The 12,908-nt window shown below is 38.2% G+C and overlaps 2 protein-coding genes across 2 annotated transcripts in view; both read left to right on the top strand.

Annotated features, from left to right (window-relative positions):
• LOC145487105 (QRFP-like peptide receptor) overlaps positions 1 to 12,908 on the top strand; it is a 166,450-nt gene that overhangs the window by 16,877 nt on the left and 136,665 nt on the right. The gene's annotated exons all lie outside the window — the stretch shown is intronic.
• LOC145488000 (QRFP-like peptide receptor) lies at positions 1,886 to 4,344 on the top strand. The gene has a single exon (XM_081466766.1). The coding sequence runs from the start codon at positions 2,319 to 2,321 to the stop codon at positions 3,252 to 3,254; it is 936 nt and encodes a 311-aa protein (XP_081322892.1). The 5' UTR covers positions 1,886 to 2,318; the 3' UTR covers positions 3,255 to 4,344.

Genomic DNA, 12,908 nt, shown 5'->3' with positions numbered 1-12,908 from the left:
CCGTTGATATTACACCACTACACACATTAAAAAATGCTCGGATGGAATATTACACCGTGATGACTGCGATCTGGCTCACACTGAAATAAACATCCACATTACTTCGTAGTGGAGTTCCTGCCTACAGTTTTACAATTGAATCTTTATCTCCGCTCCTTCAAAATGTCCAGAATTTAGATGTAGGGCTTGAATTTAAACTTTACTTTAGATGTTTGAACGTAAAATACCCAAAACGTTGACAAAACTTTGCAAACTTTACAAATGCTTTCCGCCTACGGAAGTCCGTCATGTTTTTTTTTTTTTTTTTTTCCTTTTCTTTTTTTTCCCACAAAAACCAGTACTTAGTCTCGCTCGGCCAAATTTCTTTAACTGGCTCGATCGTAGAAACTCGGTTCCAGGCCTCGCTACCATCCTCCCCAGTTTCACACAATAAAATTATTTATTGTTTCATCGGTGTTTGTCATAGAAAACAGTTTTCGTGGTTCGTATATTCTGAAAAGTAAAACTAACACAGCTGAACTAGCGAGAAAGGAGATTTGCGACCGAAACCAAAGATATCAACAAAAAGCAACTTCATGCTACAGTAGCCACCAAATATCTTGTGTAAACAAATTGACAGTACTCTTGTAAACAAACAAAAAGCTGCTAGAGTCTACCTCCAATTTAGTTAATTTTTTTAGATCAGACAGAAACCAAGTCTCGTCTTAATTCAGCTTATAATATTCAAGACGGAATTCACCAAAAGTTCGAGTAACAAGTGAACAAAAACTTTGTACCAAGATTAGTTACATCGTATTGCACACTTCACTACGACTGTTTTAAATGTCCTCTCAAAAAAAAATCATTTCTAGCAACACCAAACGTCGAAAACAGATGTTGAACTTCGCATGAATCACTTGAAAGTACCGGTAAAATGAAACTAATGATGAAATTTAACCTGTGTTTCACAATTTCTCTGAACTTTGAAATTCGTTTTCTCGTTCCCAAGAAAAATTGTTTTCGGTGTTATTTTAGGCAACTATTTATATCTTAAGCTTTAAGAAAATTTAAAGAAGACTGTAAAATACTTAAAATTATTCTGGTGCCAGATTTTTCTTCACTAAGAACTGAAACTGCTCGATTTTCTATTGGATTTCGTGTTAAATTTCTAATGTACTTTTCGCCATGCGATCAATTGTTTCTTGGTGGTCAGCTTAGTTTTAACTTAAAAAATGGCAGCTGCAGAACTCGAAAATAAGCAAACTTCAAACAAAGGTTACCACAAAACTAAAAGGTTTCCAAAAAAAAATGCAATTATATCTGTAAACGTCTATTCTTAAAGTGTGTCTACAATATAGTTATTGGGTTTTTCTTCGCGTACCGACAAGCGTTTTTGACTGTTGTTTTAGGATGCCACGAAGCTATTTAAAAAAAAAGCCGCAAGGTGTCTTCAAAAAAAATTCAGAAAATAGTTGAATAGAGAATATATGCTTTTCATGCCGTCAATAAATTGGTCAAGGCCCTAACTATAATGTTATGGCAAAGGAAAATTCACAAATAATTTTCGACTTACGCTGACATGAACTTCGATCCTTCAAATATACAAATCTTTCTAGATCCAGACTCAACAGTTCTAAATTTATTTACTTACTCCAAAGAAAAGACGAATATCAGAACAAATTACCCTTGTTTTGTTTACTTTGGCACAAGGGTCTATCAATATAGAAATTATCAGCGAAATCGATTTTTTGGCTTTGTCCGCGATTTTGATGATCATAACTGGTTTTACCGACAATGACTGTCAAATTTCTAAATTTACAGTCCGACAAGATGCATTTAGGATAATTGTTTTCATTGAGCTCGGGCTCTAACCTTCCACGTTCTGTGTTTCTCACTGACTCGTCTTGATGGACAATTTCATGCACACCAAACAATAACAGAAAGACGCAAATTTAACAACGGTTTATATCATTCTTCGAACAAAGCTGAAAAACAATCCAGCCAGCTGTTGCTATATCATTTGACGCAGCAGTGACATTTTAGGACACTCTCTGCTTCCAGTTTCATTGACGCTAAGATGCGAAATGAAAAGCAATTTGTGGCGCAAGCTGATAGGCCACTCCAATTTGCTGAGCTGCTCATGAAACAGAAACCGTCACTATTAGTGCAAATAAGAGGCGGACAGCTGAAACCAAGGTCTGTCGTGCAAATGTCTGAATCAGTCATTCTTTTCGCGCGAAAGACGGTATCAGGCCGAAAAGTTATCCCCTCTTCGCCAGAACATACTAATAGAGTGCTGTTACTAAGTGAGCAAATCAGCTAGAATGAACTGAACGGCAATGTCGGACAACGTGAATACAACGATGAATGCAACGCAGTCATCGAGCTGCCCCAGCAATTCTACAGTAGAAAAAATTGGCACGATCTTTGCTTACTGTCTGATTTTTCTTGTTTCGCTGGCTGGGAACACCGTGATCGGAATAATTGTCTTCAAGACGCAGACTATGAGAAAACCCATCAACTTTTTCATTGTAAACATGGCCATGTCCGATATCATGTTACCGATATTCAAGATTCCTCAGCTTATACAAATACTGTATATAGAGTCCTGGATGATCGATGGTCCTCTTGGCGAGGCCTTATGTAAACTGGTTTACTTCTTGATAGGTGTTTCCCTTCTTGTGTCTATTCAAAGCCTGGTTCTGATAGCAGTGGATCGATTTGGTGCTGTGGTATTTCCTCTCCGTTCCCCACTCATCTCTTCAAAGTTGTGCCCGTTCTTCATTATCGCCTCTTGGATCGTCGCGTTAGCTGTTAACTCCCCAAAGCTCTTAATATTCAAACTGGTTAAATGTCCAGAAAAACTAGTTTGTAAGCGGCGTTGGAATGAAGTCTTTGGAGAGTCCTCTTCTCATAAAAATTACCTCTTGTCTTTTACAGTTGTATTTATGTTTATCCCGTTGGATAAACTCAAGTCACAGAAGATTCCAGGCGAGCAATCAGCCAACGCTGGACACCAACGCCAGCAAAGGGAGCGAAATGTGTTAAAGATGGCCATTGCTATAGTGTTAGGGTTTGCAATGTGCTGGCTTCCCCTCGCTATCTGGCTTATTCTCCTCATGTTTACGGACATCATCATATGGTCGAATTGTGCCTTCCGATATCTTTTTTATGTTGTCAATTTCATGGCTCTGGTAAATTGTGCCATGAATCCTTGTATCTGTTTTATTTTCAGCAGAAATTATCGTAAAAAATTTAAGGCTCTCGTTAGATAAATTGTTTTGACTTCCGCCGTAGCTGAAGATACTTATGTACAGTGGAGAGGTTCTGTCAACCTAAAGCTCGTAAAAACCTTAATTCAAAACTGTCTTTTTAATTCAATATAAACTATTGGCTTAAAGAAACTTTGCAGATTAAGAAATGGTAGGCGTGCACCTTGCAACTATCGAGTTATGAATGCACGCGGGAGGTTGCTAAGCACGAAAGAAGAGTAAGAGTTGCAAGAGGCGATAACCGAGTGCGACTCTACCCTCTTGAGTGCTTAGCAAACCTCCCATGAGAATCCATAACTCGATAGTTGCACACTGCATGTTTACCATTTCTTTTATAACATTGAGACTTTTGAGATTTATTTTGAGATTTCTCTTGAATCTCGTCCGGCTTACATGAAGTCAAAAGCTCGTTTTACGATAACTGCAGAATTTCTCGCGCGCTTATTGGCGAAGTTTTATTGTTAATAAGTGGGTAGACACATGAATTTATGATTTATGTGATGTGTCTACGAGTGAGAGGGAATTGTCATCGTAAAAAACAAATTGAAGTCAGTTTTTAATGCGTCTGTCCTGTTATTGACAATGAATTTCGTCAGAACATTGTCAAGGTAGTCTGCGGATCCACGAGGCGATAGCCGAGTGGATCCACAGCTACTTTGACAATGTTCTGACGAAATTCGTGATCAATAACAGGACAGACGCAAGAAAAACTGACGTCAATTTGTTAAATAAACCGTGCGAAAATGTTCATTAACAAATCTGACAGAGCGACACATCAAAATTTTCTTCGATTGCGGTGACTTACTAGTTTCTCGGGCAAACAAATAATTTCAAACTGCTCAGTTAACCTAAATATCAAGCTGACAACAAACGAAAATTGCAGTCGGTAAAAGCGTTTCTCAAAAATTTGGATCAGTTTTCCGAAGAATTGAAAACAAACTGCAAATAGTTAAAGCTTTTCAGCTCTCTGTCCTTCACGGCCTCCTCGGCAAAAGAAAAGAACTAAATGGAACCAGACATTTCTTAAAAGCGAGTGGAGAAGAAAACGAATTAACACCCGTGGCTTTGAGCTGTTTGAGATGCTCTCATTCAATACCAGGTTTGTGGGTTACGTTTTCCCTTCCACTTCGTTTTAAAAATTTGATGAGTTGCGCGTCAAAGGCTGAAGTTGAACACATGAATGGCTTTTAAAAATGATCCCTGTCACTTTCGTTATTTGGTAAGACTGAGGTCTTGAGAAAAATGTCGGAAATGTAAGCTTATATTTGTGCACGATGAAGTCTTTCCTTCGAGCGGTTGTTTCTTTAAGATTTCAATCCACGATCGAGCGACGAGCTTTTGAGCAAAATTAAAACCCGGGAACTGAAATAATTCATCAGAGGCTACCAATATTTGATAAAACTTCCTTTGCTAAACTTCAGAAAAAAATATTATCTTTATCGCGTTTTAGGAACAGAAGGATTTCGTAATTAAGACTTCACAAAGAAAAATTTGTTAAAGCTCTCTCATGTTCAAGATTTGTTCGCCGAAAATATTTAAAATTGTAAATGTCTTTCGATGCCAGGAAAGTTTTACAATGAAAGCTTTTGCTGAAGTTTATTGTCGTCAAATAGCTAGAAAATTCTCTCTAAAATTCCTGCAATGCATTACTGACCTCGAAAGGTTGATACAGACCAGTTTTTTTTTTCTTTTTTCTTTTCTTTTTTTTTTTTGGGTCCGTCTCCGAGTGCTGAGTGCCTTTGTTCAACCAGCTGATTCAACTCCTGCTTACTTAAATTAGCAAATCTCTTGGGTGGAGGCCCGGCAAAAAACTTAAGCCCGAAATTTGGTAGCTCAAAGAAATAATATTCCCCACCTCCGGAAGAATGATTAGATCTTTCAATATTTTTTTGTCTGTTAGAATTTTTGTAAAGTATTTTCGTCGTAAGCTGCTCCAGTTTGAGTGAACTAAGACATTGTCAAATTTAGGTATACACCTTATTCCAAAATGGCAGCCAGTTTATTATTCTTTTGTTTACATGGTAATTAGCCCTCTTTGCCTCGTCAGCATGTACAAATTACAAAAGAATTTTGAAGTGAAAATGAGGCAGAGAGGGCTAATTAACATGCAAACAAATTCAGTAAAGAATAATAAATTGGCTGCCATTTTGGAATAAGGTGTATGTCCTGCTTTAAGCTTATATCACTGACCAAGTTGTGTCCCGATGCTTCTTTTACATGAGCTGTACATTACTCCACTTTAAATTTTACATATGTTAAAGATTAACAGCTTTTCCATCACACAGCAAAAAAACTAGTTGTTGTATATTTGGATATAGCAGAGTTTCAGAACTTCAAAGTTTCCTAGCTCCTCTTGCCACACGCTTGCGAGGAATTCGTCAGAGTCTATCGCGACCGAAAAGTAAAAAGATAATTACAAGTTTGGTTTTTACCATAATTGTAAACAACGCTTGATGTTTCGTCAAGGCCCAGCCAATAAGTTTGTAGATACTGCTCAGTTAACTTTGTGTAAAAATCCAATAAATTCTCTGTTGTGAAGTATATATGAAATAATTCATATACTGATGAACTGCGGTAGTAGATGAAAGTGAAGAATGATCATCGTAGTAAATTTTCCAATTTATGCAACTGGAAAGAAGAAGCCTGAAAAAAATCAGGGCTTCAGGGAAGATATGAACTCAATTAATTGACCTCGCTCCCAATGTGTGGCTTCATAGCTCAGTTGGTAGAGCATCGCACCGGTATCGCGGAGGTCACGGGTCAAAATCCCGTTGAAGCCCTGATTCTTTTCGGGCTTCTTCTTTCCAGTTGCGTAAATTGGAAAATTTACTGCGATGATCATTCTTCACTTTCAAATTCTCTGTTGCCTATCGGAATAAGAGCGCCCACCGACGCGTGGTTTGTTCAGTCAGTAAAACATGACAAATTGGACATCCGCACTTTCGTGTGAAAAGGTTCATCGAACTCATACAATGGCTGCGGCCGCACTAAGAGAGTTAACTGGGTTTATTTTTTAGAAACCCGGTTAAAAATTCTAAGCAACCTAACTCGGTTAAAGGTTGGTTATAATAAAATAACGGGGTTATATTTTATGAGCGGCCGCACTGAAATGGGTTATGAAGTGGGTTAACTCAATTGACGTCATGAGATAAACCAACAAAATGGCAGACTTCGAGGACCATGTTGTTATATTCTCGATTCTTTTTCTTTGTTTTCGTTTCCTTTCTCCCCACTCACGGCTAAGGCAGTCCCTCTTCCTTCTAATGCGCACTACGCAAATTTCTAAGGCAGTTCTTTCAAACATGATGTTAATTTCGCGTAAACGTCAGAGTGTTCTCCATCGCCGTCGAATGAATCGTCCTCGAGTCTGGGTATATCCGAGAGACCAGCGATTGTTTGGGGAAATCCATAGGAATCCTGCAAGGCATGGCTTTTTTAGAGAGCAATTTCGAATGAGCTTCCACTCCTTTCAAGCCCTTTGTCGTACTCTGTCGCCATTTATCGCAAAAGGAAACACGCGCCGGACATTTCACACGCAGACCGTGATGATTGACACATTTTGCGAAAAAGCCAATGCACGGCGCTGATCAGACTGCTGATAAGAGACCACTTACCTGGGTTAAAGCACGGAAAAAGGTGGTTTGAAATTAACCTAACCCGGTTGAAAAATCTATTGTTCATCAATTAACTTCTATGGTAACCGTGAACCCGGTTGAAGTTCCATGAACAGCCGAAATTACGGCGGCATCACGATTTTTCGGTAACCCGGTTAACCGTAATTAATTAATTAGAAATAACCCGGTTAACTCTCTAGTGCGACCGCGACCAATATCTCTAGTTTTTAAATATGTCAGTAAGGTTGATAAATTTTTGCGAACATATTAAGAGTCCCTGTCCATAAATATGGAAAATAACTCGGCAAGGGTCGAAAATTCAATTTCGCTCATATCTTTACGGTAGATAGGCTAGGGCATGACAAAACTACTGGATAGTTTTTTTTGGCAAAATACCTTTTATTTCAAAGAAATATGCAAATTACCAAATTCCGCTAAAATCGTCATTTGACGCACCATTTTATTAAACAAGTTTAAGAGCCTCGCATGCAAAACCACATCATTCTTCCGTCTTTAAAACACTCAAATATTTTTGTACAATGTTTAATTGTGTACTGGGTCGATTTTAGGGAATGTTGCGGTTTTTGTTGGGTGTAAAATAATTAAATTTCGAAGACATGTATTTCATTCACTTAAAAGTACTTCGTAAAAATAATTGATTTTCATCGTGTGCGAAACCTTCAAATGGATTAAGCTTCTGGTGGTTGAATCGCAGAAGGATGGTCTACAGATTCCTGTAAAAATTTCTTTGGGCAAATGATTGTGAGCGACGCGAGAGCTTTTCAAAGTACGTTGAAAATGCAGATATTTGACCGTCCGTCGTCAAATTTCAATTTACGGGTTAGACATATATTTTAGCACGCGCCACATGTCTTGAGCTATGTTAAGTTGAAATAAACACAGAGCTGATAATTTCGAAATGTTCTAACCTTATTTGCGGTAAAAGGCAGGTCCGAACGCCGATTTGACGTGTTTCCGTCACCATTCGTCGCACACAAAGCAGGAGTTTGCTTTTGTTTACACAACGTCCGATGTACATCGCCAACTGTCAACTTATTTAATGGTCGAATACCATGAATCTATGACCCTCTTTCGACACATATGATCAGCACTGCATCTAAGTCAAAAACGGCTAAGTGATTTGTAGATAGTTGCTTGCTTTGCACTCCACCAAAACATTTACGTTTGATCATCGTTTGATCTATTGCTGCTTGAATCCTTGCTTGCAGCGGTTCGTTGTTTGTTCGTCACGCAATGCTGTCATCCCATTTTAGGGGGTAGGGGTAGGACAATTTCTATCCTAATAGGTAAGGGTCCGTAAGGCTTGGAACCACAGGGAGCACACAATCTTGTTGAGTAGGAAGAGTTTAAATCAAGCAAGGAAAAGAATGAATAGTTAACCATTGCCCGTGTTGTCATCTTTTACTAGACAACCGCTACCTACACGCTCTGCGTAAATACTGTAACGCTAAACTCGTACCTAGGTCTTTTCGCGCTGTGCAATTATTTTTGGTTTACATATAATACAGTGGGCTACCCTCTGGAAAATGGGGAGGTGGCCGCTTAATAGGGGTTGCCAGCTTAATAGAGGTTTGTGTACCTTGAATACTTTTTCACTATCGGGTTATAAATTTAGCTAAATTTCTTAGTAAACATGGAGTCAATTCAAGACAATCATGATAGACGTCATTCTCGGAGACTCTGGGGCAGTTAGTGGGGGCGGGGAAAAAGTCTAAAAGGGTCTTCGCCCGAACTTTTTTCTCACCCGTTTGGACTTTTTCCCGCTCCCAATAACTGCCCCTGGGTCTCCGAGAATGACGTCTATAATGATTGTCTTGAATTGACTCCATGTTCACCAAGAAATTTATAAGGCGATGGTGAAAAAGTATTCAAGGTACACAAACCTCTATTAAGTGGCCAGCCCCTATTAAGCGGCCACCTCCCATTTCCCAGAGGGTAGCCCTCTGTATTATATGTAAACCAAAAATAATTGCACAGCGCGAAAAGACCTAGGTACGGGTTTAGCGTTACACTATTTACGCAGGGCGTGTAGGTAGCGGTTGTCTAGTAAAAGATGACAACACGGGCAATTGATAACTATTCATTCTTCTCCTTGCTTGATTTAAACTCTTCCTACTCAACAAGATTGTGTGCTCCCTGTGGTTCCAAGCCTTACGGACCCTTACCTATTAGGATAGAAATTGTCCTACCCCTACCCCCTAAAATGGGATGACAGCATTGCGTGACGAACAAACAACGAACCGCTGCAAGCAAGGATTCAAGCAGCAATAGATCAAACGATGATCAAACGTAAATGTTTTGGTGGAGTGCAAAGCAAGCAACTATCTACAAATCACTTAGCCGTTTTTGACTTAGATGCAGTGCTGATCATATGTGTCGAAAGAGGGTCATAGATTCATGGTATTCGACCATTAAATAAGTTGACAGTTGGCGATGTACATCGGACGTTGTGTAAACAAAAGCAAACTCCTGCTTTGTGTGCGACGAATGGTGACGGAAACACGTCAAATCGGCGTTTGGACCTGCCTTTTACCGTAAATAAGGTTAGAACATTTCGAAATTATCAGCTCTGTGTTTATTTCAACTTAACATAGCTCAAGACATGTGGCGCATGCTAAAATATATGTCTAACCCGTAAATTGAAATTTGACGACGGACGGTCAAATATCTGCATTTTCAACGTACTTTGAAAAGCTCTCGCGTCGCTCACAATCATTTGCCCAAAGAAATTTTTACAGGAATCTGTAGACCATCCTTCTGCGATTCAACCACCAGAAGCTTAATCCATTTGAAGGTTTTGCACATGGTGAAAATCAATTATTTTTACGAAGTACTTTTAAGTGAATGAAATACATGTCTTCGAAATTTAATTATTTTACACCCAACGAAAACCGCAACATTCCCTAAAATCAACCTAGTACACAATTAAACATTGCACAAAAATATTTGAGTGTTTTAAAGACGGAAGAATGATGTGGTTTTGCATGCGAAGCTCTCAAACTTGTTTAATAAAATGGTGCGTCAAATGACGATTTTAACGGAATTTGGTAATTTGCATATTTCTTTGAAATAAAAGGATATTTTGCCAAAAAAACTATCCAGTAGTTTTTGTCATACCCTAGCCTATCTACCATAGGAATATAAGCGAAATCGAATTTTCGACCCTTGCCGCGAAGTTAAGAATTTGTCTGATTTTTACAGGCAGGCACTCTTAAAAGCTTAGCTGAAAATATGTGAATACAGCAGAAATAAAGGACTGAACAATAATTACCTGGAGGGGGGCAAGAAAATGGGTGAAATATGCCCCAAAATTAAGTCATGCTCCCCTCTCATTAAGCAAAAATAAATTTCAACCCCCCCCCCTCACATAATGACAATGTTAAGGCTAAGTCCCCCCTGAAAAAGTCTCCTCCCATTGATTACCTCATACCTAGTTTACTTGTTGGAGCTCTTCCTCCGGTACAAACATTTCTTAAAATGACCCTTCGACAGTATGTCGAACAGTCATTTGAAGAGTCGTCAGAATCACTGGACTCTGAACTTGTGTCGTCTTCGGATGAATTAGGAGATTCCTCATCTTCCACAGCATCTCTGGCACTAAGGCTCTCGGGTGCGTGGGTGAGAACTCGAACAATCAACTCAACCTTGCTTCCACTTATCTTAAGACCTTTTTGCTTTAGATACATTTTCAGCAGCTGGTTGGTAAGCGCTTTTACATCTTTTTCAATTGTCCAAGAAATAAGCGGAAGAGTGTTCCTTAATCATACTGTGTTTTAGTTAACATACTTTAAATTTGTATTGCTATTAAAATTTCAACAATTGGGTTTTTCATTCTGCTAAATTATGATGCCATGTGTGCTAACATTGGCATCTTTCTTTTTCATTGAATAACATTATAGGGTTACTTTTGCAACTTTTAATTTAAGTTTCCTGTTTTATTAAATCCTAGTGAAAATAAAATAGCACTGTTTTAAGATATAAAACAGAGGCATTCCTTTTCTACTGCATGACAGATAGGAAAACTACAGTTCATAGATCAGAACACCTTAGCGTTGATAAATTTGTCAGTTTTATTCCAATGTTAGTATTTTAATAATACACATGAAAAAATTTCTCGATTCTGATTGGCTAAGAGCAGTGCAGTTCAAGTGTAACACCAGTGCAAACAGTGTAACATCAGTGCAAAAAGTGTAACACCAGTGCAAATTACACATTGAATTTCTGGATTATGATTGACTGAAAGACAATAGGAACTTTTTTAAGAAAATGATATCACGTAAATGATGATGACGAAAATTTTGCGCTAAAACTTTGAAAAAAGTTTTCTCAAATGAGAAAAAATGTCTTCAAGAAAGATCTTCCGGCACTTCCTCCGCGCGAATTTTTTCATGTTTATATTATTAATAAGTAATCAATACGGTTTTTCTCGTTCAATTTGGAGTTAATTTGCACTTGTGAGTTTTTCGAAAAGCTTAAATTACACTCGCCGAAGCGGCTCGTGCAAATTTCAGCTTTTTGAAAAACTCACTCGTGCAAATTAATTCCAAATTGAACTCAAAACCGTATGATTACCTATACATATTGGAACTCTAATAACTCTTCCACTACTTTTCCAGTATGCAAAAAGGAATGAAAAAGTAATGCTCCCCCTGTATGTATTAAACTTTACATCCAACCCCCCTATCTCTTGTTGTCATTTTCTCCTATGCCCCTCCTCTAATTTTCCAGCCCCCCCCCCCCCCCCCTCTCCAGGTAATTATTGCACAGTCCCTAATCAGCATAGTTACGTTGACACTTTCTTTAATCAACTCGAATAACGATTTCCATTTTGTTGGTTGAGTTATCCAAACTCCTTGTCATGTCTATTTTATTTTCGCAGTGTACAATTTCACCCTGTTAGTCGCATTTTGGCTTTGGTGAAAATTGTTGCAGCATCTCAGCACAAAAGATAACGAAAGAAATCTTTGTCAAGATTTGTTGACAATTGAAAACACCGATTCGGACTTGAAAGTGCACGCGCTGCACTATGCAATTGATCATGAGTTACTTGTACGCGTCAGATTTTCATTTCAAAAACATTTGCAAACTCCCCAAACAAACAGAAACAATAAGAAACTATCAATAACAGGTTTTGGTTATGATTTGAGAAACTCACGAATTAACTCGACACCAGAGTAGATTGTTTTTTTACATAAGCTTAAGGTGGCTTACAGTTTTTCGGAGACTCAGTAGCGCGCGCTATGATTGCTCGCCAGACGTCAGTATTAGTTGCGCCTGCAAAAATGACACAAGTAACGAAAACCACTTCAGCACTTGAAAGGCGTTAAATCACTTCGGTATACGTAGAATAGTTTCAAACTCCATTCAAAGCCTGGCGCCAAAAAATATGAAAAAACCTCGATAAACAACTGGTAAAAGAGTTCTAATTTACTCTTCATTTCTCGTACGCGATACATGGCGTCACATGAGCGCGCGCTTAAATAAAGGGCATTTTCGTCAAGATTGTAAAAGCCAGTCTTTGATCGAGGACTGTTCGAAAACCTACTGTGCAACCTATAATGAAATTTTCACAGTTGATTTGTAGGGGTGAATCACGTTTAGACCCAATCTTTTTAGAAAATCTGTAAGACAGATTTTGAGCTATTTTTGATTTCACATTTTCTTAGTTTGCGAAAAATCATTCCTAAAGATTTTTATTTTACTTTACATGAATGTTCAATTAGAACCAATTTCTTATTCCTGAAATTTGAAGGTGGGGTCATACAGATAGATTTTGAGAAAAAACGTGATTTAACCTTCTAGTGCCCAGTCTATCCTTAGGTATTCGACCGTTCATTTCGTTAATCGTTCAAGTTTCACATAGAATGGTAAAAAACTTAAGCAAACAGTAAATAGAGAAAGAAAGAACATCTTGGAACATTTTTCAAAAGAGTTAGAAGTTGGGCTGTTACAGTTAACTTTTCTTTACAGAACAAACGCAAAAGCTTACGTGTACAACTAGCCCGAGCAAATAAGCTTATTA

The sequence above is a fragment of the Orbicella franksi genome, chromosome 5 (assembly GCF_964199315.1).
Source record: "Orbicella franksi chromosome 5, jaOrbFran1.1, whole genome shotgun sequence".
In the NCBI taxonomy this organism is placed as follows: Eukaryota; Metazoa; Cnidaria; class Anthozoa; order Scleractinia; family Merulinidae; genus Orbicella; species Orbicella franksi.
The sequence above is the reverse complement of the archived record's forward strand: the minus strand, read 5'-3'. Positions and strand labels throughout refer to the sequence as shown.

What these genes read in the sequence shown, in the direction of transcription:
- LOC145488000 (XM_081466766.1), top strand. Translation starts at nt 2,319, where the DNA reads ATGTCGGACAACGTGAATACAACGATGAATGCAACGCAGTCATCGAGC.